The sequence below is a fragment of the Rhincodon typus genome, chromosome 23 (assembly GCF_021869965.1).
Source record: "Rhincodon typus isolate 14 chromosome 23, sRhiTyp1.1, whole genome shotgun sequence".
NCBI lineage: Eukaryota > Metazoa > Chordata > Chondrichthyes > Orectolobiformes > Rhincodontidae > Rhincodon > Rhincodon typus.
Genome location: NC_063354.1, coordinates 29,824,412 through 29,850,879, shown reverse-complemented (window position 1 = coordinate 29,850,879; position 26,468 = coordinate 29,824,412). Strand labels below are relative to the sequence as shown.

The window sequence follows — 26,468 nt, the reverse complement described above, 5'->3', positions numbered from 1 at the left end:
ACTTACCCAGATTAAACTCCATCTGCCATTTCTTTGCCCACATCTGCAACTGATCTATATCCCGCTGTATCCTTTGACAATCTCCTATACAATCCACAACTCCACCAATCTTTGTATCGTCTGCAAACTTACTAACCCACCCATCTACATTTTCATCCAATTCATTTATATATATCACAAACAGCTGAGGTCCCAGTGCTGATTCCTGCGGAACGCCACCAGTCACGGACCACAAGCCTGAAAAACACCCTTCAGTAATACTCTGTGCCTCCTGTGGACAAGCCAATTCTGAATCCACGCGGCCACGTCACCATGGATCTCATGCATCTTAATCTTCTGGATGAGGCTATCATGAGGAACCTTACTAAAATCCATGTAAACAACAGCCACTGCTCTACCGTCATTCATCACCTTCGTCTGATTCCTGGGATGGCAAAGCTGACATTAGAAGAGAAACTAAATTGGCTAGGATTGTATTCACTGGAGTTTAGAAGAATGAGGTGAAATCTCATAGAAACTTATAAACTTCTAACAGGACTTTTCAGGGTAAATGCAGAATCCACAGCCGGAGGTTACAGTTTAAAGATATGGTAAGGCCATTTTAGACTAAGATGAGGAGAAATTTCTTCACTCAGAATGTGGTGAACCTTTGGAATTCTTTGCCGCAGAAAGTGATTGAGGCCAAAACATAGAATGTTTTTAAGAAGGAGTTAGATATAGTTTTTATGGTGAAAGGGATCAAAGGGTATGAGCAGAAAGCAGGCACAGGGTACTGCGTTGGATGTTCAGCAATGATCATATTGAATGGTGGAGCAGGCTCGAAGGGCTGAATAACCTACTCCTGGTCCTATGTTCTATGCTTCTATACCAGTCCTACTTTTTGAGGGGAGGACATACCTGAGAATTTTCCCACTTTGATTTTTGGATGCTAATGTTAGAGCTTTTCTGGAACAACTTGGATAGGAGCAGAACTAGTTCAATAGCAGAAGTCCTTAGTATTATGGGTGTGATGTTGTTAGAGTCTATAGTCCTTGCTGTATGTAGTCCACTCAGCAATTTTTGATATTGAATGGTGTGATTTTAAATTAGCAAAAATGGTCTTCTGTGATGCTGGTGACCTCAGGAGGAAGTCAAGATGGATCAGTTACTTACACTTCAGACTGAAGATGATTGCATGTTCTTCAGGATTGTCGTCTCAATATTTGTATCAAGCTCCACCAATGTTGAAGATGGGAATGTTCATGAAGCCTCTCCTTCATTTTGTTATGTTTCTGTCGGGACCCTTCTTCAGAAGTTCTAAAGAAGGGTCCCAACCTGAAACGTCAGCTTTCCTACTCCTCTGATGCTGCTTGACCTGCTGTGTTACTCCAGCTCCACACTGTATTGTCTCTGGCTCTAGCATCTGCAGTTCTTGCTATCCCCTCATATTAGTTGCATTATTGTCCACCACCATTCATTATTTCATTGTCTAAGGCACTTCAGCAGGATCTTGAATTCTTCCATATTGATATGACTGCAAACATCTTGAGCAGGAGCTCTGAAACAGATACATTTAAAATCTGGACCATGGTCAAGCTAGGCTGTGTGATAGCCCCCATACTATTTACAATCTACCTGACAGTGACAATGCAACTCAATATTAAATTTGTCTGTCTGGAAATCTCTTGACCTTGTGTTGCTACTGTGCCAAAATTAAACTGATCCTCATGGATGATGATCTCTACAGATACTACAGTTTGTGAATGACTGCATTGATATTTCCCATTTTTGATCTCTTCTATTTGCATACGAGAAACTCAGCCTGTTGCCAAAACAAAGGTGATATATTAACCCACATCTTGTCAGTCAAATAGCCCACTCCTATGTACAGTGAAGGAAAACCTCTGGAATTTATTGAACACTTACCGTTCTTCAGCAATCACCTCGCTCAAAAGGCTACCACTGACCGGAAGATTTCAGCATCAGATCAGGTGTGCCAGCTCTGTCTTATACCAGCTATGGTTACAAGTCACTTGACAACAATGACATTAAGCGTCAATAAAACCTCTAGTGCATGGAGTATCAACACAACACAGCTTTCCTGCAGTGAGACCTGGACTGTGTATCAGTAATATGTAAAAACAGTGGAGAAATTCTGTAAGCAATTGCTCTACCATATCCTTCAGATCCAAAAGAAGAACTGTCGACCAAATGCTAGAACCGAATTTTACCAAAAATCGGTTAGGTGTGTATTTTGGATGAGTTTTTTATGGAGAGTTTTTCTCCATGAGCCATTTTGCAGGCTATTTTGTGAAATATTCTTTTCTATTCTCACTTCATTAACCATGCCACATACCTCTTGTCCGAACTTCTCTCTTGCCGCACAGAAGTACTCACCACTGCCAAGACCTCTCGAGACTCCCTGTGCCGCTGCTATTTTTAAAGCCCAGCTGTTCACCAGATCAATCAAGAACCGAACTACACAGGTTACCCATCCTTAGTCTTATCCCATTTTAGAACCCTGCCCACAGCAGTGCTACTCTTTCCCCATTGCCTTGGGTAGCCTGTAGTTTAGATTGGCCAACCATCATACTACGCTGTTCAACTCCTTGAAGCAAAGGGGATTGTAAGCATTGTTGATCCCCCTCCTGCAGTAACTCATGACCTTCAATGCAGTATCAACTCCTTTCCTTATAGATTGAGTTTCCTCTCCAATTCCCACAATTGACTTCGCCAACCACAGCTGTGGCCCTGATAACCCCCTCCTTGAGTTTCATTCAGCTGACTCCAGGACTGACCGTGGACTAACCACTTTGTTGACTTTAGATGGAAATTTTTGACTGATGATCTACCAGACCCCTGACTGATCTCTGCAACTTCCCAACTGACTAACAGTAACTCTCTGGACTGATTTGCTGAGAATCTCATTACTTCCCATCTTACCATTTTTTTCCAACCTTCTTGCCAATTCTCACAATTTTTGGGGCTGAGAAGATCTATAAAGCTAGATCTACAACATTGAAGCAAATCTTCTGCAAAGTCAATTTTGATGTGTTCGACACCCATCTCCCAAGCCAGGTCCTGTTCTCTCAACTTTCAAAAAGCCAAAGTTCTAGGGAAGAGCAAAGAAAATGCTTGCAAAGGCACTCTGAAGTTTTCCTTCTGAAGCGCTGTGACATCAAACATGCTAACTAGTAGGGCCTACTTATAATCAATCAGAATGGTGACAAATTGTCCATCAAGTTTATCATGCTTTGTGTCCCATCACTCTAATAATGTGATAGAGAAAGTAAATCTTGCACTCCCAAATCTATAATTTCATGGGATATCCTGCTCCATGTGCCCAAAGATCTGTGCATTGAGAATTAGCTCCCTCAATCACATGAAGGCCCATGACAGCAGCTCCCAACCCTGAGTGTACACCGTACTTGAATCAAAGGTAAACTGGCATTGATTCACAACTGTAGGTGGCTGAACTTTAGAACTTGGATCTAAACCATTGACTGCAAATTCACTTAACTTTGTCTAATTCATCCTCCTTCCACAGTTGACATGCATAGTGTCCTGTGCCGAAATTTCACCAGATTTCTACGTCAATTTTCAGATATGCCCATTGCTGTACCTGGCATGCTATTGTACACTGCTGATGCATATTGAAGTTTTCCACTTTGCCAAGCGATTTCAGCGTCCCAGTTACCAGTTGGGCTAGAGCAATAGATGGTAATCAGCAGGATATTTACTTTCCAGTGTTTGCTTAACTTGATTTTGTTAGACTTCCTCGGTCAAAAGTTAATATTGAGGACTCTTAGAGCAACACCCAATCAGGAGATCCTGTTTTTTGTGTTATGCACCTGGAGGAGTGAAGGATTTGATGTGGGACTGTACAAGTGTTGAGTGATTGTAGCGATAATTTCTGATTAAGTGCTGAAGTGAACTCAAGGTGACTTTGTATTATGGGAGTTGATTTAATGTAGCCAAACTTTGACATTGCACCATAAACCTCAATGTTCTTGATGTTAAGTGAAGCAGAGATGCAGCTAATCTCCTGCTACTGGCTACTGCTCTCTCTCTCTCTCTCTCGACTATATCAAACGAAATAAGAAGTTATTAGGGACATCCAAGAAGGTGCAAGCTTGTCCATTTCATATCAGTGGTGGGTAAGGTTTTAGAAACAATAATAGGAGAAAACAATCTGCAGACACTTTCTGAGGTTTCAATTACTTACGGAGAACCAGCGTAGGTTTGTAAAATTTGTGTCTGCATCTAATCTAATACAACAGGAAAAGTTGATAAATGGAATGCAGAGGTAATTATCCATACGGATTTTAAGAAATGTTTTTACAAAGTTGCACATTGAAGGCTGGTTAGCAAAACTGAGGCTCATGAAAAAAGGAGGGATCAGTGCAAGCTTAGGTAACAAAATCGTACAACGATGGGAAATGGTAAATGGATGCATTTCAGACTGAGGGATGGTAGACAGCACTTTGTCTTTTTATTTGTGAAGATCTGCAACCATAGTACTTTACTTTTATTTAAAGACCATTGTTTGTTTATTTGATATATGAATGATTTGGATATTGGAATTCAGAGTGCATTTTAAAATTTACCTGTGATACCAAACTTGGAGGTTTTGCTGATACCAAGGATGCCTAATCAACTGTAACAGGACACAAGCCAGAAATATAGGCAGACAAGTAACAGAAATACAGAGAAGTGTGAAGTGATTCATTTTGACTGGACAAATAGGGCGAGGCAATATAAACTTAATTACCAGTAATACAGGGTGTGCAGGGACCTGAGAATTCCTATGCATAGACCTTTGAAGGTGGAAAGAAATATTGATAGAATGGTTATCAAAGCATATGAGATCTTTGAGTGGAGGTATTGAGTGCAAAAGTAGAGAAGTCATGCTGAGCCATTTTGAAGTTCTCGTCAGACTACAACTGGAGAATGGCAACCCATTCCGATATCTATACTTTAAGAGGGATATAAATGTGGTTTTGAAGGCACAGAAAATTTACCAGAAAAATTTCAGGATAATTGAATTTAACGACAAGGTTATTGGAGAACCTGGAGTTTGAGGAAACTACCAAAGCATACTTGATTATACTTTCTCACACTCTCCAACCTGAAAGAACTTCATTCATTCTCCCAGTTCCCCCATCTTCATTATATCAGTTTTTGATGATGCCTTCTATGGCTTCCATTTCTGAGACATCCTTTTTTTTATTTCTATGAGGATCCATCCCACCCCCACCATGGTTTCCAGGGCCTTAACCCTTCCCTGCCCTCCCAGGACCATAGTAGGATTCTGCTTCTACTCACCTTTCATTCCACCAGCCCCGTATTCAATTGATCATTTTCTGCCAATTCTACCACCTTCAGCTTCATGCATCACCAATGTCTTCACTTCACCACCTTCCTCCTTTCAGTATTCCAAAGGGACAATTCCTTCCATTATACATCAGACATCCAAAGGACCATCCCAGAATCACAGAATTGTTACAGCCAAAGAAGGCAATTTAGCCTCACATGACCCATTACATGGTCCCAATCTCCTGCATTTTCCCATATCCCTCATACCATTTCTATCCAAATGATCATCCAATGCCCTCTTGAATGCCTCAGTTAAACCTGCCTCCGCCACCTTTCTATGAAGTGAATTCCATACCCTAACAAATCACAGTGAAAAAGTTTTTTTTCTTGCATCACCTTTGCTTCATTTGTACATCACTTTAAATCTATGTCCTTGTGTTTTTTTTTATTTTACCAGTGGGAACAGCTTCTCCCTATCCAATCTATCCAGCCTGCGCATTATTTTAAAAACCTGTATCAAATTTCCTTTCAACCTTCCTCTTTCCAAGGAGAACTGTCCCAACTTCTTCAATCTATCCTTATAACTGAAGTTTGTCATTCCTGGACAGTTGTATATTGTTTCTGCACTCTCTCAAGTGCATTCATATCCTTTCACCCACAGCTATATACAGCAGTCCAGCTCAGGTGTAACAAGTATCTTTTTCAAGTTCAACGTCAGGTCTTTGCTCTTGTACTGTATGACCCTATTAATAAAGCCAACAACACTATGCTTTACTTATTAATCTCTCCAATCAGCCTGCCGCCTTCAAGGATCTGTACATACAAACACCCAGGTCCCTCTGTTCCTGCATGCCCTATTTTGTACTATCTTTCAATGTTTCTCTGATCAAAGTGCATCACTTCACACTGCTCATTTCTAAGGACGTTCCTATGCATACATCACTTAATACCTGTTTATTTACCCCTCTCTCCTGACCATCCAAGGCCTCAAACATACCATTCAGCCATTAAGCAATTTATATGTACTACTTTCAATCTAATCCTCTGTATTCACTGCTCACAATGTGGTTTTCTGTACTGTGGGAAGACCAAACACAGTTGGTTAACTGATTTGCAGAATGTGTCCATTTTGTCTGTGAGAATGATTCTATTCATATCATTTGTTTCTTTTCTTGCCATATTGCTGGCCCCTATAGCACTGGAAGACTAACTCTTCTGACATTGAATTTTCCCTGTCTTTCACCCTGATTTAAGGTTTTGGGCAAGAGATGCAAGTCGAATGTGACAAAGAAGCTTTTTTTATGCTGCAAATGCTGGTTGCCTATGAAGTTTGTGGAATTGGAGATGATTAATGCTTTCAAAAAGAAATAGCATGCACCTTTGAAGGAACATTCAGTCTATGGGAATGCAGTAGGAAAGTGAGACTGATGTGACGGCTATGTAGAGAGCTAGCATGGACTCTGTGACCCTAATGTTTCCTCCTATGTTGTAAGAGTTCTGTAACTCTGTGGATGCATTTGAGAAATGCCTGTTTGAAGCTAATCTGGTGCTTACCTGTCACAAAGGCACGTATGATGTGCTTCAACGTGCAGAAGGTCATCAGAAAGCTCCTGATAATAAAAAAAAACTTAAGAAACAGGAATAAGAGATAACAAGGTGTAGAGCTGGATGAACACAGCAGGCCAAGCAGCATCAGAGGAGCAAGAAGGCTGACATTTCGGACATAGACCCTTCTTCAGCAATGGGGGAGGGGAATGGGGTTCTGAAATAAATAGGGAGAGAGGGGGAGGTGGATGGAAGATGGATAGAGGAGAAGATAGGTGGAGAGGAAACAGACAGGTCAAAGAGGCGGGGATGGAGCCAGTAAAGGTGAGTGTAGGTGGGGAGTTAGGGAGGGGATAGGTCAGTCCAGGGAGGACGGACAGGTCAAGGGGGCGGGATGAGGTTAGTAGGTAGGAGATGGGGGTGGGGCTTGAGGTGGGAGGAGGGGATAGGTGGGAGAAAGGACAGGTTAGGGAGGCAGGGACAAGCTGGGCTGGTTTTGGGATGCAGTAGGGCGAGGGGAGATTTTGAAGCTTGTGAAGTCCACATTGATACCATTGGGCTGCAGGGTTCCCAAGCGGAATATGAGGTGCTGTTCCTGCAACCTTCGGGTAGCATCGTTGTGGCACTGCAGGAGGCCCAGGATGGACATGTCGTCTGAGGGATGGTTCGCGACTGGGAGGTGCAGTTGTTTAGTGCAAACCGAGCGTAGGTGTTCTGCAAAGCGGTCACCAAGACTCCGCTTGGTTTCCCCGATGTAGAGGAGGCCACAACGGGAACAGCGAATACAGTATACCACATTAGCAGATGTGCAGGTGAACATCTGCTTGATGTGGAAAGTCTTCTTGGGGCCTGGGATGGGGGTGAGGGAGGAGGAGTAGGGGCAGGTGTAGCACTTCCTGCGGTTGCAGGGAAAAGTGCCGGGTGCGGTGGGACTGGAGGGGAGTGTGGAGTGGACAAGGGAGTCACGGAGAGAGTGGTCCCTCCGGAAAGCAGATAAGGGTGGGGACGGAAAAATGTCTTTGGTGTGGTGGTGGGATTGCAGACGGCGGAAGTGTCAGAGGATGACGCGTTGGATCCAGAGGTTGGTGGAGGGGTATGTGAGGACGAGGGAGATTCTGTTTTGGTTGTTATTGCAGGGAGGAGGTGTGAGGGATGAGTTGCGGGAAATGCGGGAGACACGGTCGAGGGCGTTCTCGACCACTGAGTGGGGGGGAAGTTGCAGTCCTTGACAAACAAGGACATCTGAGATGTACAGGAGAGGAATGCCTCATCCTGGGAGCAGATGCGGTGGAGGCGAAGGAATTGGGAATAGGGGATGGCATTTTTGCAGGAAGGTGGGTGGGAGGAGGTGTACTCTATGTAGCTGTGGAAGTCGGTGGGCTTGAAATGGATATCGGTTTCCAGGTGGTTGCCAGAGATGGACATAGAGAGGTCCAGGTAGGAGAGAGAGGTATCAGAGACGGTCCAGGTGAACTTAAGGTTAGGGTGGAAGGTGTTGGTGAAATGGATGAACTGTTCGAGCTCCTCGTGGGAGCATGAGGCGGCGAAACAGAAAGTTGTGATTGTGGATAGGAAGTGCCTTGAATAAGTAACTGTCGAATGGGCTGAAGTGGAGTGCGGTTGTGTGGTGTACCCCTGTGAATAGTAATTGACCAATGTATCATTATAACTTAGATTTAAGGAAAATTATCAAATTGTAGACAATAAAGGGGTGATAGCAATTGAATGTGGGAATAAGCCAGTGAACTATAAATTATGTTCAATGAAATACACAATTGTCACTTGCTCTGTAGACAAGGTCTGCTTGTGAGATCATGATGCTGTTCTTTGTTCTTTATATCACAAGTATGACCGGGTTAATCTTTGACGTAAAATTGTCTTAGAGCTCAGAATTGTTTGCTGTTGTTGCGTAACCTTGTCTGAGCCACTTTGAGGACTCTCATTTTTGAAAATATTGATGTATTTCTTTTTTGAAAAATACATGCACTGTAACATTACTGTCATTTCTGATTGTGTTTCAGCAATGTTTTTATCTTATAATCAAGCATATTAGAGAACTCAGAGTAGTGGGTTTTACCATCCTTCAGAATTGTTACCTATTCTTTTCTTCTCTCCATGTGTTTTTCACTTCAGGAAGAACTTGAGAAGAAAGAAAAGATGACCATAATCGACCAGCTCCTGAATGAGGTGATAGATGGAGTGCGCACTCCACAGCGATCCCAATCTCCTGTTGAAATTCCATTAATTGAGCAAGAGGTCTTTGAGAAGAAGAACCCCAATGTAAGCATTTGGTAACTCAAATTAACGTGAATTGCCGACTGTATTTTCAGGTTGGAAATGTTGAATGTTCTTCACAAAAGTTTAGACCAGAAAGTGCCAGTTATAACTATGGTACATACAGATAAAAAGTTGGTAGCTACACTAACGTACATAGTAAAGTTTTATGTCCCCAGTGAGATAGAAGACATATGATAAAGGCTTGTACTGCTCAAAAAACATCGGTCTGAAAAGTTAATTCTGCTTCTCTCTGCACAGAAGCTACCTTACCTAAGTACTTCCAGCATAGTTAACTTGTATTCTACAGGAATGAATGTTGTCACAAACTGGTATAGCACATTTTTATTTAGTATGTTTAATTTAAAGTCATAGCGCAGAGTACTTTTTCAGTCAACATAGAGGAACTGATGTCAAAAGATAGAGAGAGAGATGATGGGATGATGCGAGTGGAACAAACAGAAGGTGAAAATTGGAACCAAAGTGTTTCCAGAGCAGACTTGTTCTCGTCAAATGTTTTTTCCTGACGAAATCTGTGTAATATGCAACAGAATTTCGATACCTAGGCCAGGGCTCCAATGTTATGTTAATTTCTACTTGCCAGCACCAACTATGCAATGTGTATGAGTTGCCGTTTTGTTGTTATTGTTGGCAGCTTTCAATTTCATGAGATCACAGTTTGCACGTTGGTGGCCAAGGCTGTCTCACTGTCCAATTAGAAATGGTAGATGCAACTGGAGGTGGGATTGAGGCACTGGTTAGCCCTATTTAACATGCAAGCCATTGTTAATGTTACCATTTGGCCAAGGGTCATTGGAGGATGCTGAGCAAAGGGCAATGCAAAAGAAGAATCCTTCAGCCAGGGCAATACCAACAACCTGTTGCAGTGCAGCCACCAGCCTCACCAGATGCCACACTGCTGGTGTTACCAAAGGAGGTGACAGATAGAAGAAGCATCCTGCTGTTTGCCAGCGACAACAGAAAGCCTGCAAAGACTCACCAAGAGGGCATGGAGAGAGGTGAATCATGAAGTCAAGAGTGGAGAAGTGCTCAAGAGCAGCTTGGTACAGTGTCTTTACGTTTCAGTGACCTTCACAGCTCTGGAAAGGTGAGTACAAATATTTTATACAGGTATAAAAAAGAGAACATTCCCCAGGGTGCAATAGATTCTTCTGAACAAAGGATTGACGTGTTCAGCAGCCTTTGTAACAAATAAGCATAGGTCAGAACAGATTGCAGGCTGGAATGCAGACTGCTGCGATGTGTGGTAAGGAAGAGAGGTATTGTGCTCATGACATCATTCTTCACCTTGCAGGTCAAACAGGAATTGAGAATAAATATGTGAAAGTATGCCTGGATCGAGAGGTGCCACAGCTAACATTGCTGATGTATTTTATCGAGCTGGCCCCTGACCTAGACAGAATGGCTGTGCTTGGAAGAAAACTGTCTGTCATAGACAAGGTGAAAGCATCTCAACATCTTCATGTCCAGGAGATGGTTGACTTTGCTCCCTGTGCAATAATTCATCAATTCCTAAGCTGACATTTCGTTTTGCACTTAGCATCATGAGTATCTGTCAAATATTCCATTCTCTCATGACCTCCTCATGTATGTCTCCCACAGGGTCAGCCGTAGAGGAGCAACAGCCCACATAACACTCATAAGATCCCTATGAATCAGAAGAGAATACCACCCTGGAGCATGCACTATCACATTTTATTTACACACCGCCAATGCAGATATCCACACCTCTGTGAGTCTGTGTGTGTTATAAGAGAGGGTGGCACAGAATGAAGCACATGCCCTGTCAGAGTGGTAGAATTTGTGACAGGGCAGAATGGGCTGTAGCCAGAACCCCTGGAGAATGAAGAACAGACTCCAGGCTTCTCATCAGGGTATGGGTGCAGTGCCTCAGGCAGCTCTGCCTGAAGAATCTGGGTGAGATATGTGCCCAAGTTGAACTTGCCCAAGTAAATTGGAGTCAAGGAATAAGAATTGAGGAATCTAGTCACCTCATGTGTTTCACAATGATTCAGTGCATAAGGTCCATAAGATTCTTCACTGAGAAAGTGGTCAGTTTCATAGAGGGTATATTTATGACATCACTCTCAAGTGCATGCAGGAACAGTGCTGACACGCACAGAATGCACGCTGTACTCTATGGCATCGAATGTTCAGTGTCACAAATGCTGTATTGAAGCATGGCATAGACACCAGCTATGCTTCAGTGATCAAGGGTGCCATGAGATGGCTGAGGTGTCAACATGGAAATGAGGGGGCCACCCCTCCCTCATAAGGTTTCTCATCCACGTCCATCTCCAATGGTACATGTGATGGGCGAATGCTCTATGACAGAGACTGCCCCTAAGGTGATGCCAGTGCAGCAATCTTTGGAATGCCTTCTGCCCAGGCACCACCACTGAAATCCAGAGGCAACATTTCAAAGGAGTGGCTGTAAATGCAGGTTTCTGTGTTCAGAAGTGTGGCTGTGAGCACAAACCGCCATGTCATGAGGAGTGCCTATGAGTGCAGGCTACTATGTCAGTAGGATTGAATGTGAGTCAGCTCCCTTATCAGTGGTGTCTCTTCATGCATCACTTGGATCTCTTATGTAAATATATGATGTGTATGCTAGGAAATTATTTGGGCTAAGCCAGATTTAGTGTTTCTTTTATGTTGGTGACAAACAGGAGAACAGGAAGTGTAGTTTTTACAGCATGGTAAAAGGTCATTCAGCTTATTATGTCCCCACTGGTAATGAAGCATCTATCTGTTCTAATCCCATTCTCCAGCACTTGGCCAGTAGCCTCATATGCTGTGGTGATTCAAATACTCATCTAAATAGTTTTCCAATGTCTTGAGGGTTTCCACCTTTATCACCCTTTTAGGCATTGAGTTCCAGCACACTGTAGGTGAAAAAGGTTTTCCTCAAATCCCCTCTAAACCTCCTGCTACTTACCTGAAAAATGTGCTGATTATTGACTCCTCTAGTAGTAGGAAATGTTTCTCCCTACCTACCCTATCTATGCCCCTCATAACTTTGTACATTGCAAACAGGTCCCTCATCAGCCTTCTCTGCTTGAAAGAAAACAAACCCAGCCAATCTAGACTCTCTTCATAGCTGAATCACAGAAGCCAAGGCATCCTCATGGTGAATCTTCTCTGCACCCTCTCTAATAAAATAACATTCTTCCTTTAGCAATCAGAACTACATGCAGTACTCCAGCTATGGTCTAATTAATGTTTTATACAGTTCCATCGTAACATCCTTGCTCTTGTATTCAATGCTTTGACTAATAAAGGCAAGTATCCAAGATATCTTCTTAACCACCTTATCTACCTGTACTGCTGCCATAAAAGATCTATGACATGCACCCAAAGACCCTCTGAGCCTCTGTCATTCAACATGTACCCCCCTGCTTCATTAGTCCTCCCAAAAAGCAACACCTCTCACTTTTCAGATTTAAATTCCATGCCATGTTCACTGCTACTGACTAGCCCATCTATATAGCCTTGAAGTCTGAGGCTTTTTCTCTCACTATTTACTACAGCATCAATTTTTGTATCATCTACAAACTTACTAATCATATCTCCCACCGTCACGTCTGGGTCATTACTGTACATTACAGACAACAAGGGACTCAGCACTGAACCTTATGGTATGGCACTGGACAACGACTTCCAGTCACACAAAGACCTTCAACCATCACCCTCTGCTTCCTGCCGCAAAGTGATTTTTTTGATCCAGTTTGCCAAATTATCTTGGGCTCTTCTTAATCAGTCTATGTGTGAGACCTTGTCAAAAGCTAAACAGAGGTCCATGTAGACTACATCAACTGCACCATCCTACTGTACACACCTAGTCACCTCCTTAGAAAATTCAATTAAATTTGTCAGACATGATCTCCCCCTAAGAAATGTTTCTAACACTCCGTCCCTCATGGGCAATTAAATGTATTCTTCCTTAACCATTCTTCCATTATGGGCCAGTGAAAGCCATAAGCAGAAGGAATTGAACACACCCCTCCCAAATCCCCTCCAATCTTGCTCTCCCTCACAAAATGCCTTTGCAAGATTGCAGAGACATGAGAGATCATTCTTCTCACACAGCACATCAGTTTAGCTGTGAATGAGGGCTTTTCCTGAATCTTTCATCTTCAGTGTTCTTTCTTGGTTCTGATGATGCATCAAATCTGTTCCTTATAGGTACTTTCTAGACATTTTTCTAATCAATTTGTTCAGAGTTGTTATTACGCATCCCTGGAGCAGGAGGGACTAGAACCCAGTCTTCGTCGCTCAGAGTTGGGGACACTACCACTTGGTAACCTACTCCTCATAAATAACAACCAAAACTGGTCCTTTAACAAACTAATAACAAGTTCTTTAAAGGACTTAACTGACCATTTACATGGTTCAGAAAGCTCATCCCTTGCTACTGCCACTGCTGCTACCTTTCATACTCCATGTACGTGGTTTCATCGTTGGTCTGCCCTCAGAAATGAATAATAGTAATCCCACTGTGTGCCATTGAAGCAATGTCCCTTATGAAAGATGTCTATACAGAGAGTCTGCTGTTTTCTGCCAGAGATGTTATAAATGATGATTCACACTCCTCAAGGGGTTTCTGCTGATATCCTATCAAAGTAACAGGCATAACTGAAGGATTACATTGAAATCCACATTCCCTTGACTCTCTGACAGTAACAAGGTTCCATCGTTATGTGTAATAAGAATTGGAAATGCTTAGGTCAGGCAGCATTTGTGGGGAAAGAGAGTTAATATTTCAGGTCAATGGCTTCTCCCCTGTTCTAAGGCTCAAAATGTACTAGATTGGTCTTTCTTCAGTTCTGTTTAAGAGTAATTGATCTGAAATATCTACTCTCTTTCTCTACAGAAATACTGACTGACCTGTTTCAGATTTCCAGAATCTAGTGTTTTGCTCTGTCCATTGTCAAGTAATTTACTGCCAATACTCACTACCTTGGCTTCCTTGGGGAAAGAGGAAGAGGAGGGAGTGATAAGGCAAATAAAATGTGAATGAATTCCTCCAATAGCAGAACCTATTCTGATAATAATGCATTGAAGGTTTTGCCAGAGAATCTGGCTGACCAGAATTTCTGTTTACCTCCTCTGCAGCTGCACTACAAGTATGTCATTGTGCAAAGCCTCAAGGAACTATGGAAACTGTGCTTCACACACAATAAGTTAGAAGCAGACACAACAAGTGAAAACCAACCCAGAGGTAGTAACATTCCTCCCTACACAGGGCCCAAAGACAAGAGCCAAACCCCCGCCAAGTATATGAATCGTCTGAATAGTACAATGTACCAAGATAAAAGCACACCCACTAAACGTCAATCATTTGACGAAGCAGAGGAGTCCTCCAAGCTGAAGGCACGTTCTTATGGCAAGGCAACTTCTCACCGTGTGGAAGATCCGGAGCAAACAAAGCACCATGATAAAAGGACACCAACTAACAAAACTCCATCAACTGATGAAGTAGACGACCATCCCAAGCACAAGACCCGTACCCATGGAAAGGCATCTTCTCATCAGTCACACCATCAAGACACATCACCTGCCAGAGCTAATGATTCAGAAAAGCAAAGCAAGGAGAAGACCCGTTCCCATGGCAGGAGATCTGCTCGCTATGTGGAGCCAGTAGAGAATGTAAAAGCTCCCAAAGAGGTAATACCAATCAAGAAAGCTCCACCTCCTGATGAATCTGAACCTGAGTGGGACTTGTCAATCGACTCTTTTAGAAAGGTATAGTTCTGTTTTGCTGTTGTTTCTTGTAAATCTTCAGTGATTTGGCTTAAAGTACAAAATAATGTACTTTGTTTACAGGGATTAAGAACTAGATGAAATCACTGTGTTTCATGTATTTGTTTTGCAGATGTAGGAGTTACCTATTGTCTAAATTTGTTTTCTCTGAAGGCATTGGCCACCGAGACCCAGGACAGGGTGGTACATTCGAATCCAATAACTAGAGGGCGTGCTCCACTCGGGTTGCAGGAGCACCGTGCTGTGCTTGGACAGGGAACCTGTGTTTTTTGTTCATGCCCCAGCATGTCATATCAAAGGGGCAGTTAGGGCAGTTTCCCAGCCCTGAAGAACACTGGTCAACATATTGGGAACTTAAGACAATCCAGCAGTATTCAGGTCCATTTTTTGATACTGCCCACAAATTCCTAGTGAAATTTAATAACCACTAAGTTCCTACATCCTGGATATATTTTTCTGTCTCATTTTCTGTAGTTTTGTAATCTTTTTGACCTAGTTTTCAAACTGTGTCTTGAAGGCAAGATTGTTATAGGAACCGTTCTTCTATGTGTGAGCCTAAGTACTGAGGGATTCGTGATGCTTCAGTGCATCAGGTTCCCTGTCCCCCAGATAATGCAGCCACTGTGTACAAGTAGTGGTGGCAATGTGATGGGCACTGGTATCTGTGTGCAGGTAATGTACAAGGCTTTTTAGGCAGATAGGGACAAACAGTTTAAACTAGGATCACTGCTGTAATCACAAATATTCCAGTTTGGAATGAACCACAATTTTAAAAAAGTACTCACTCACTGTACTCCATATAACTTACCCAATGCCCATTGTCCTTTAACTCCTCCTAATGCTGACAGGTGGCCCATTGTTGGCATCTCCTGGCTAGACTTACCAGCCTCATTCTCCTCACAAAATGAAAGCACATCAAATGGCAAAAAAAACTTTAAAGGAACTACCCTCTTGTTAGCAGTAAGGTATGGTACCTTACAGGATCTCTGTCATCAGATTCTGAAAATTGATACTCTTTCAGTGTCAAGCCTAGCTATGCCTGTCCTTGCTGTCAGTTCAAATAAATATCCAATACTAAGGACAGATAGACGTTTCTCTACCGCAGAAGGTTGTTGAGGCCAAGTCATTGAATATGTTTTAAAAAAAGATAGCTTTCTAGAGGCTCAAAGTGTCAAAGGATATGGGAAGACAGCGAGTATATGTTGTTGAGGTAGAAAATTGGCCATGATCATTTTGAATGATGAAGTGGGCTTGATGGGCTAGATGGCCTACTTCTGTTCCTACGTTTCTATGGGCTCCAACATTATAGCATAGCTGTATTCATCTCAGTTTTTAAATATGACGTTCCCTTCTTCTGATCTCTGTCCATGGCGGGAGAACTGATGTGATCCTGTTGATGTTGAGCTTTTAGGCTTTATACTTTACGAAAGTGGCAAACTAATCTCTTCCTACTTCCTGATGTCAGGCTATGTTGGCTAATACTCATAGGATAAACCTACCATCCTCATCCAACGTCCTGTTCTTGGCGTAGGATATTTACTTGAACCAGGGACGAAATAGGGGAAGAGCCAGGCATGACTGTCAAAAAGTGTCAATGCTCACGATCCAACAACATAAATCTCATGCAGCATCAGGTCTTACTGTTAATATGAGAGTAGTTTCCTGCCATTCTGCATACAAAGCTCTTACTGTGAGGAGTATGAGGCTGGGAATTTTAGCCAGGAGATTTAAAGGCTAGGGAAGAGGCTGATTTGTGAAAAAAGGGCAATATTTCCAGGGCTTTTGGTAAAGTGCAGGACATTAAAACCAATTCAATAACTTCTTCTTAGAGTTAGCACAGGCATAATGCTTTAAATGGTCTTTCCTGTGCTGCATATAAACAGCAAGAGTGTTGTTCTAAGTTCTTCATAGTATAAGTGACATCATACCTTTGCCAATGGGGTCACTGAAACTTCTATTTTTTGGCTGGTTCATCTGGACCAAGACATGGTATGGTCAACTGTCCAGCTTATTGGATGTAGAAGTGTCAGTGTTGGACTGGGGTGGACAAAGTCAGAAGTCACATGACATCAGGTTATATCCAACAGGTTTATTTGAAGTCACAAGCTTTCGGAGTTCTGCTTCTTCAGGTGAGGTCCTTCAAATAAACCTGTTGGACTATAATCTGGCGTCATGTGCCTTCCAGCTTGATCTGGTGCTTTTTCCATTCTTGTCTATGCATTATAATCAAGCAACGTTAAGAAAAATCCAAAGCTGACTCACAAAATGAACATTGCAACATTTGAGTAAACTGTACTTATACTACCCAAGATTTACTCATGCAATTGCTTTGAAGGGTCCACTGCTTTTTGTCATTTATATAAATGATTTGAATGTGAACAGAAGAGGTATGGTTAGTAAGTTTGCAGATGACACTAAAATTGGAGGTGTAGTGGACATCAAAGAAGGTTACTTCAGAGTACAATGGGATCTTGATCAGATGGGCCAAAGGGCCAAGGAGTGGCAGATAGAGTTTAATTTAGGTAAATGCGAGGTGCTGCATTTTGGAAAGGTTAATCAGGACAGGACCTATACACTTAATGGTAAGGTCCTGGGAAGTGTTGCTGAACAAAGAGAAAAAGCGAACAAAGATCTGGAGTGCAGGTTTATAATTCCCTGAAAATGGAGTCACAGGTAGATAGGATAGTAAAGAAGGCGTTTTGGTATGCTTGCCTTTATTGGTCAGTGCATTGAGTGTAGGAGTTGGGAGATCATGTTGCGGCTGTACAGCACATTGGTTAGGCCATTTCTGGAATACTATGTTCAATTCTGGCCTACCTGCCATTGGAAGGGTGTTGTTAAATTTGAAAAGGTTCGGTAAAGATTTATAAGGATGTTGTCGGGGTTGGAGGGTTTGAGCTTTAGGGAGAGGCTGAATAGGCTGGGGCTATTTTCCCTGGAGTGTCGGAAACTGAGGGGTGACCTTATACACGTTTATAAAATCATAAGGGGCATGGATAGGATAAATAGGCAAGGTCTTTTCCCCAGGATAGGGGAATCCAAAAGTAGAGAGCATAGGTTTAAGGTGAGAGAGTAAAGATATAAAAGGGACTTAAGGCGCAATTTTTTCACGCAGATGGTGGTGTGTGTATGGAATGAGCTGCCAGAGGAAGTGGTGGAGGCTGGTACGATTATAAAATTTAAAAGGCATCTGGATGGTTATATGAATTGGAAGGCTTTGGAGCGATATAGGCCAAATGCAGGCAAATGGGACTGGATTAATACAGGATATCTGGTCAGCATGGTCAAGTTGGACCAAGGGGTCTGTTTCCATGCTGTATATCTCTACGGCTCTATGACTCTTGGTTGTGTTCACATCTCACCAATAGTGTTTTACATGCGATCTTTGTGGATGCCATTTCCATTATTTTTAATTATAAGTAGAATTATAAGCAAAATGGAACTCGTACAATAATTGGAGCACTTGAATTGGAAGCTATGCATTAATAAAAGAGAGACAGTTTTTCCGATGATACTCTCTTTGTTTAAAATGTGTTCCTGCATCAGGATGTGCTAACATTGCTGGTGAGTGAGAAACAAAAGGATGACGCTCTGGAAATGCTCAACTTGAAAGTGCTTGAACTCAGCACAACACCAATGAGTCTGCAAGAGAATATTTTCTACAAAGTGCTGTAAGTGGAACTCCTTGAACTCATTATTCATTCTATTTTGTTTTAAATTGGTAAGCTTTTAATTAAATACGTACTAACCATAGGACTGAATGCAACAGTTTCCCATTTGTAGCACCTTTGTAATATGGTCAGCTCAAAGTCAATTTACCAAAACACAAGCGACTTCATGCTTTAAGCATACGCTTCTTTCATGCAGGAGCCTTACCATCAGAGTGGAATTATGGAGTAAAACAACACAAAAGGAGATCATTCAGCTCATGGTACCTGTGCCAAACCATTGGAAGTGCTATCTAATTCATCCCACTTCCCTTCCCTATCCTGTCAGCCCTGAATTTCTCTCATCAAAAATTTTCTGAAATCCCTTTTAAAATTATTGTTTAGTCTGTTACCAAATTCCAGATCTCACCAACATGCTGCATAACAGCAAGGAAACTCTGATCCCAACATTCTGGATAAAATTTGAACCCTGGTTCCAGACAGCACCAATAGTTAGCCCATTATTCTATCCTTTTCTCCAGTTAACATTATTTTTAGAACCTTTTTGTTGTCTAAGCATAGGAGAAGGCCATTCTGCCCCTCAAGACTGTTATGTAATTCCGTTAGATCATGGTTAATCTGTATCTTATTCATGATTACTCACTTTTATTCCATATTCCTGGTATAATTCCCCAGTAAAAACTTAACAACAGCCTTTCATCTGGTGTGTCCATAACGAAAGAAGGCACTATGGGCTACATTGGCTTAGGAACAAAGAGACCAGATGGAGCTGATGGCAAATTTCTCAGCCACGCTGCCACCTGGAGTGGGAAGCATGGCACTCTGTAAGGTAGGCATTGATTGTGCGTAATAGGCAGTGGAGGCATGTGAGCCACTCACAATGCTATGATGCTGCTTGGCCTGCTGTGTTCATCCAGCCCTGCACCTTGTTGTCTCACAATGAATGGTGAAGTGTTACACATGAAACACACTCTCCTGCAGGTGTGATACAATATCTGATGGTTGGAGGGCAGCTTGAGAAGCCATATTACTGGTTGTCTTTGGGAAATGCAGAATGTGGAACGTAACACAGTTCAAGGTATAGTGCTAGCAGAAGGAATAACCCATGGGTGCCTTGGGTATATAGCGGAGGAGGACCAACAGTGATGTATAATAGAATATTCCCCAGATGGAGTGGATACGGAATTATATGTTGATGGTTCACAGAAGTGTTATGATGGAAGCCCTAAAACAGAATATGCTCTAGTGACTGAAGAGCATTTATATCAAAATGGTCATGTATACAGCAGGTCTACTGTCTTGCTGCACTTTTTTTACAAATGAACTGCTTCTCTATATTTCTTCTGCTACAGTTATCAGCTTTGGCAAGAAACAGTCGATAGGCTTGTTGGTTATTCGATGCATCTCAGGGAGATAATGGGGCTGCCTGAAAAGGAGAGTGAAGGCAGTGTCATCGTGGAAGAAACCCGTAAGTTCCAAAGAAAATTTGCTTTACTGGGCTCTTAGTGATTTTTTTAAACTCTCAAACTGCAGGTAAAACTACTTTGGGTGTATTTCTGACATAACATGCAACAGTATCCATTGTCATCCTCTGCAAACTGTAGGAGTGTAGCCTAGTGCAGTGTTTCTGAAATTGGTGTCTGCAGACACCTACAGGTCATAGAATTTTACAGCATAAAAAGAGGCCTTTAGCCCATCGTATCTGTGCTGGTCGTCCCACATCTATCTACTCCAGTCCCATTTCCAGCACTTGGTCTCTAGCTTTGTATACTAGGGCACTTCAAGTGATCATCAAATGGGACTAGATCAGTTTAGGATATCTGGTCGGCATGGACAAGTTGGACCGAAGGGTCTGTTTGCGTGCTGTATAACTCTATCTAAATACTTAAATGTTGTTATGGTTCCCACACTGCCAACATTTCAGGCATTGAGCTTCGGATACCCATCAACTTCTGGGTGAAAAAAGTCCTCCTTAAATCCCCTCTAAACCTTCTATCCTTTATCGTCTATGCCCCTGACTATTGATCCCTATACTGAGGGGAAAAGTCTCTTCTTATCTATTTTTTCTATGCCCCTCATCATTTCATACAACTCAATGGGGCCACCCCCTCAGCCTTCTCTGCTCTAAGAGAAACACCCCCTGCCTACCTAGTTTCTCTTCATTGCTTGAGCTGGAGCACTGCAGCTATGTCCTGGTGAATTTCCTCTCCACCTCCCTTATGCCAACACATCCTTCCTATTGTCTGGTGACCAGAATTTGTACTCCAGCTTTGGCCTAATTAATGTCTTGTAGAGCTCCATCACAACCTATCTGCTCTTGTATTTAGTGTCTTAACTAATAAAGGCAAGTATTCTATATGCCTTATTAACCATCTTATCCACCACTGGGATCTGTGGACAGCGTACCAAGATCCCTCCAATTATTTTTATTTCCCAAAGTCCTATCCTTCATTGTGTGCTACCTTGCCTTGTTACTTCTCCAAAAATGCACCACCTCATACTTTTCGAGATTAAATTCTATTTACCATTGTTCTGCCCACCTGACCAGCCTGTCTATATCGTCCCGCAGTCTAAGGCTTTCCTCCTTGCTCTTTGTCACACTGCCAAATTTTGTGCCATCTGCGAACTTACTAATCATACCTCCTACATTTATGTTAAAAGCATTTACTTACACTACAAACGGCAAGGGATCTAGCACCAAACCTTGCAGTATGTTAGTAAACACAGGTTTCCTGTCAAAAAAAATACTATTCAACCATCACCTTCTGCCTCCTGCCACTAAGCCAGTTTTGAATCCAGTTTGCCAAATTGTCCTGGATCCCACAGGGTCTTACTTACTTGACCAGTCTCCCATGACAAGACCTTGTCAAAAACCTTACTGAAGTCCATATAGACTACATCATCCACATTTCTAGTCACCTCCTCAAAAAAAAAATCAAACTAACCTGTTAGATATGATCTCCACTTGATAAAGCCATGCTGACTATTCTTAATTTTTCCTTGCTTCTCCAAGTGGAGATTAATTATGTCCCTTTAGAATTTTTGCCAACAGTTTCCATACCACTGATGTGAGACTTGCTAGTCAAAAGTTCCCTGGTTTACCCTTACCATCTATCTTGAATAATGATTGACTGTCCTCCAGTCCTCTAGCACTTCTCCTGTATCCATTTGAAAATTAATGTCAGGACCTCTGCAAACTCCTCCCTATCATTCCACAGCAGGCTGGGATATATCACATGTTTGGAAGTGTTTAGCAAAGGGTGGTTGACTCCCCAGGTCATTGTTGAAAGGGGTGCATCTTGGTCAAGAATAAGCAGATAAAGATGGGCTTGGCATGAGCCTGGAGATTGAAGCAGATTACATCTGGGCTGGCTATCTAACGTAGTAGGACAGTGCACATGGAGCGCTGAGAATGACACACAGACAGTGTAGTAGAGTCATACAGCAAGGAAATAGAGCCTACAATCCAACTAGTCCATGCCGACCAAGTCTCCCAAACTCAACAAGTCCCATTTGCCTGTGTTTGGCCTATATCCCTCTAAATCTTTCCTCTTCATGTACCTGCCCAAATATCTTTTAATCAACAGGTAGACCCACAGTTACCAAGGTTGATGGTGAGCTATAGATGAATTCAGCCGTGTATCAGAAATGGGAGATTGTTATGAATATTTTTAAATTGTAAATACAATTGTTAATCTTAAAAACTAACGTTATACACGTTTTCCCAGGATGCTATTTTTCCCTCGTGGGTGATCAATTGGAAACAGTTTCTTCAACCAGAAGTATTTGAGAGCCACTGAGCAAGGTTGTGGGAAATACATGCTGAACATTGGCAGTTCCAAACATATACACTTCTCAATGCTGTGTTGACTTGAAGCTAAATATCATTTATGATTATGACTTTTATTGGCCAAAGTTCAGGTAATGTCACTTGCCCGTTGACAAGATCAGGAATAAGTGTCAGGCCTTAAAATATCAGCATTCTGATAATTTATTCTGCATGTCCAATTTTGCAAGTTTTCCAGGAGACCAAATGTTAAAGAATCTTTGAAATTCTCTACCCCAAATGGACTGTAAGTGCTCATTTGTTGAGTATGTTCTAACACTGAGGGAATGAGGTTACATTGCAGGAAGATAGAATTGAATTGGACAATTAGCCATGTTTGTGTTGAATGTTTCAGTAGGCTTGGAGGCCTGAATCACCTTGTTCTAATTCAAGTTGTTGGCTGCAAACAAGAAATTTCCAGAAAATACTATGACAGCCTATCCTTTCAGCACAAGCTCACTAAAGTAAAGCTGTATAGGTCATATCAGCTGATGCTCAACGATGTTGGCCATATGTTATCTAGGTATTTGGAATATGCTGTTTAACTGCTACAGTGAACTTGTTTAACCTTGGCCCTTTGATATCATTCCAGCACATCATTTTGCAGGTAAATGGTCCAAGTAGGCTGTTCCTGATAAAATATTGCATTTATACTAGTACTTATGTTTATAAAGCGCCTCTAACATAATGAAATGTAGCAAGGTGCTTTTCAAAGTGTGATACTCGGCCACACAAGGAGATATTAAACTTTAATAAGAGCTGCTTCAATACTGCAGCAGGAATGGAAACCTGATTGGAGATATTCAAACGTGGGATACTGTGAAAGAGGGAGCAGGTAGAGGTGACAACATGTTCAAGGAGTTTGGAGAGAAAATGGAGCCTAGAGATGGGACAGTACAATGCTGGTGGGATCAAGGATTGGATTTTGAGGAGAGGGTGATAATGGCATATTTGATGGAGAGATAGACAGTACCTGAAGGGAGAGAACTGTTTACTAATTCGACTAATATGTGGGCCAAGAGGGAATGTTGAGTGATGAACCGTTTAGTGCAAATGAGATCAAAGGGAACAGGAGGTAGAGCTGGAGTTTACAGAGATAAGAAAGTGCAAGACTGGAGCAGTTTGATACATGGATGAGAATTTTGAAGTGTTCTTGGATCAGCAGCCAATGTAGGTCAATGAGCTCATAAGTAATGCATGAATGGAACTTGGTTCAACTTAGAAATGGGCAGCAGAGTTCTGGATAGCTCAATTTTGTGGAGTGTGAAGGATGGGAGGCTAGCCAGAACAGCTTTTAAGGAGTTGTAAAAGGCACTATATAAATGAAATACTTGTCATAAAATATTATTCATTCTTTAAATAAAATGTATTCTCCACAGACACAACCACACAAGACTGTGTAGTTCTGAAGGAGGGAGGCTGTAGTAAGTGTTTAGCTAGAGTCAGTTTAGCTTCAGCTGGAAACAAACAGGTGAGTGAAGTGGGTCCTGACAGGTGATTCAATAGAAGAGCAATATCTGGAGGATCCCTATGCAGAGTATCCTGCAATGTTGAGGTGTCAGTTTATTCAAGACAATTAGCTATTTTTATTATTGAGCAACTTAAACAAATGTCCAAGGTCATGATTCAGGAATTACTACCTATCAAACAGCACGTAAAAAGTATGATCAGTGAATAAATATTAGGCTAAGTGGTATCATGCTTGCTATTTTCTTGGGAAAGTAATGAATAGCATACTTTATTATGGAATGAGAGATATTTGTCTAAGTGGCACCACCAAGACATGATGACATCCTCTGCACAGCTAAGTCACAGATACAGGTCTAGGAGTTGGTTCTGAAATCGTTTGAGTATTCTTAATATATGGGCCTTGATTAGGTGGAAGACACAACCAGTTTTGATACCTATGAGTTTAAGGACATGAACTATGTTAACAAGTAAACTGTGATCGCAGCATACTTGCTAATTGTCGCATCAATTGTGTTTCAGCATATCAAACTGCCTTTTTATAGGTTTTGCCGTATAAATCCAATGTTATTTAGAAATGATTGCCCCCTGATTATTCTGGGTTGGTTAATGTTGGGAAAAGGTTATTTCTCAACAAGAAATCTTTGGACAGGTTGGATACATGGAACCTGATGTTAGGAACATAAATTGTTAAGGGAAGAAAAGTCAAGAAGCCCATCAGTCATACTGTTTCAGAACCAGTGTACACTTTGCCCTATCACAGACTCTATACACGCATTTGATCTCCAGTACCAAAGTCTACCTTATCAGCATGTGCACCAATTAATTTTCTATAATCAAGGTTCCTTCAAACGGACTTCAGAATTTTCAAATTTTCAGATCCCGTTGCATCTTGATGTGACATTGTCATGGCCTCAATTACCAGTGAGGGTCCTGTTCACATTGTTGTGGTTTCTGCCTATTACTACCTCAGTCCTGATTCCAATCACATGGTTATTAGATATTTTAAAGGGTATCAACATTTTGTTAGATGTTAGATCCATTTTACTAAATCCCTCTGTTGGGGACAAATGGAATAACAACATACATTCCTCTCCTCTTCACAAAAACATGGACGCTATTTTCTCTTCATAATTGAGAGCACTGAGACCTGAAATTATTTCTGTCACATTTTTTTCTACTCATTCCAGTGCATCACCCTCCTCTTGATGGTAGGACTCCCAGAACTCAACGCTAGTTCCACATATAATTTGTAAGGCATAAACTTTTCTGTCAGCAGCAGGATATATGGCTTAGGGATAAGTGTAAGGTAGCATTTTCAGAGATTGAAACCAGACTAGATAAATGGTAAATTATCGACACATACAAGATGCTTGTGTAAAATCAGGACCAAGCAAATTTGGTCCTGCATGACACAGTCAAGTGTCAGTTCTTAAAGAAGCAACATCACAAGCGTTCCAGGTGGGATAAGCCAACTGGGGTTCATGGAGCATTAAAGATACTCAAGGATTGGTGGACACATAACAAAGAGTAACCATTTAATTAAAGAAGGAAAGAGATTTGACTGTAACTCTTTTATTTCTTTGTGAATTGGGCACTAGTCAACGTGAGGGAGGTTGGGACTGACAATGGAACACTTTTAACTTTAGAACAATGGAATTTGCATCAGTCACTGAGGTAAAGCTTGACTTACACTGATCCAATAATGTGTCTCAAACTCAATTTTTGAGGAAAGTCTCCTCATTGTGTCAGTTTCAATAAAGTGTGGAGCTGGAGGAACACAGCAGGTCAGGTAGCATTAGAGAAGCAGGAAAGTCGACTTTTCAGGTTTACACCCTTTATCAGGACCAGGGAGGGGCAAGGGAGCTGGGAAATAAATAGAGGGAGGAAAGGTGGGCATGGCGGAAGGTTGTTGCAATGGTGATAGGTGAATGCAGGTGGGAGTCATAGTGGGGATTGGTCAGTGGGAAGGATGGGACAGGTAGATGGGAAAAAAGATGGACAGGTAGTGTCAGTTCAAGGAGGTGGAAATGAGAGGGTGGGTTGGACATGGGATGAGGCCGGAAGTGGGAAGATTTTGAAACTGGTGAATTCTTCATTGAGCCTTCGGGCTTTGGGCTCCTGAGGCAGAGTATGAGGTGGTGTTCCTCCAGTTTGCATGTGGCGTCATTGTGCCATTGAAGGAGGAGGAGGCCCAGGATGGACATGTCACCAAGGGAGTGGGAGGGGCAGTTAAATTGGTTGGCACCTGGAAGGTGCTATTGATTATAGAGTACAGAGCGCAGATGCTCCGAAAATTGGTCACCAAGTCTGCGCTTGGTTTCACCGATGTAGAAGACACCACATCAGGAGCAACAGATACAGTAGACCAGGTTGGAGGATGTACAGGTGAATCTCTGTTGGATTTGGAAAGTTTGTCTAGGGCCTTGGACGAAGATGAGAGGGGAGGTGTAGGGGCAAATGTAGCACTTCCTGCAGTTGCAGGGAAAGGTGCCAGGTGTGGTGGGGCTGGTGGGGAGTGTGGAGTGGACAAGGGAGTCACTGAATGAGCGGTCCCTACAGAAGGCAGATAGGAGTGGGGAGGGAAATATCTCTTTGGTGGTGGGGTT

At 42.1% G+C, this 26,468-nt stretch overlaps 1 protein-coding gene across 3 annotated transcripts in view; it reads left to right on the top strand.

Annotated features, from left to right (window-relative positions):
- LOC109911826 (mycbp associated protein) overlaps positions 1 to 26,468 on the top strand; it is a 91,708-nt gene that overhangs the window by 49,563 nt on the left and 15,677 nt on the right. For all 3 annotated transcript variants that reach the window (XM_048610921.1, XM_048610920.1, XM_048610922.1), the window contains exons 13-16: positions 8,974 to 9,120; positions 14,251 to 14,880; positions 18,445 to 18,569; positions 19,919 to 20,034. In XM_048610921.1, the coding sequence (XP_048466878.1) occupies positions 8,974 to 9,120; positions 14,251 to 14,880; positions 18,445 to 18,569; positions 19,919 to 20,034 (1,018 nt within the window). The remainder of the gene's footprint in view (positions 1 to 8,973; positions 9,121 to 14,250; positions 14,881 to 18,444; positions 18,570 to 19,918; positions 20,035 to 26,468) is intronic.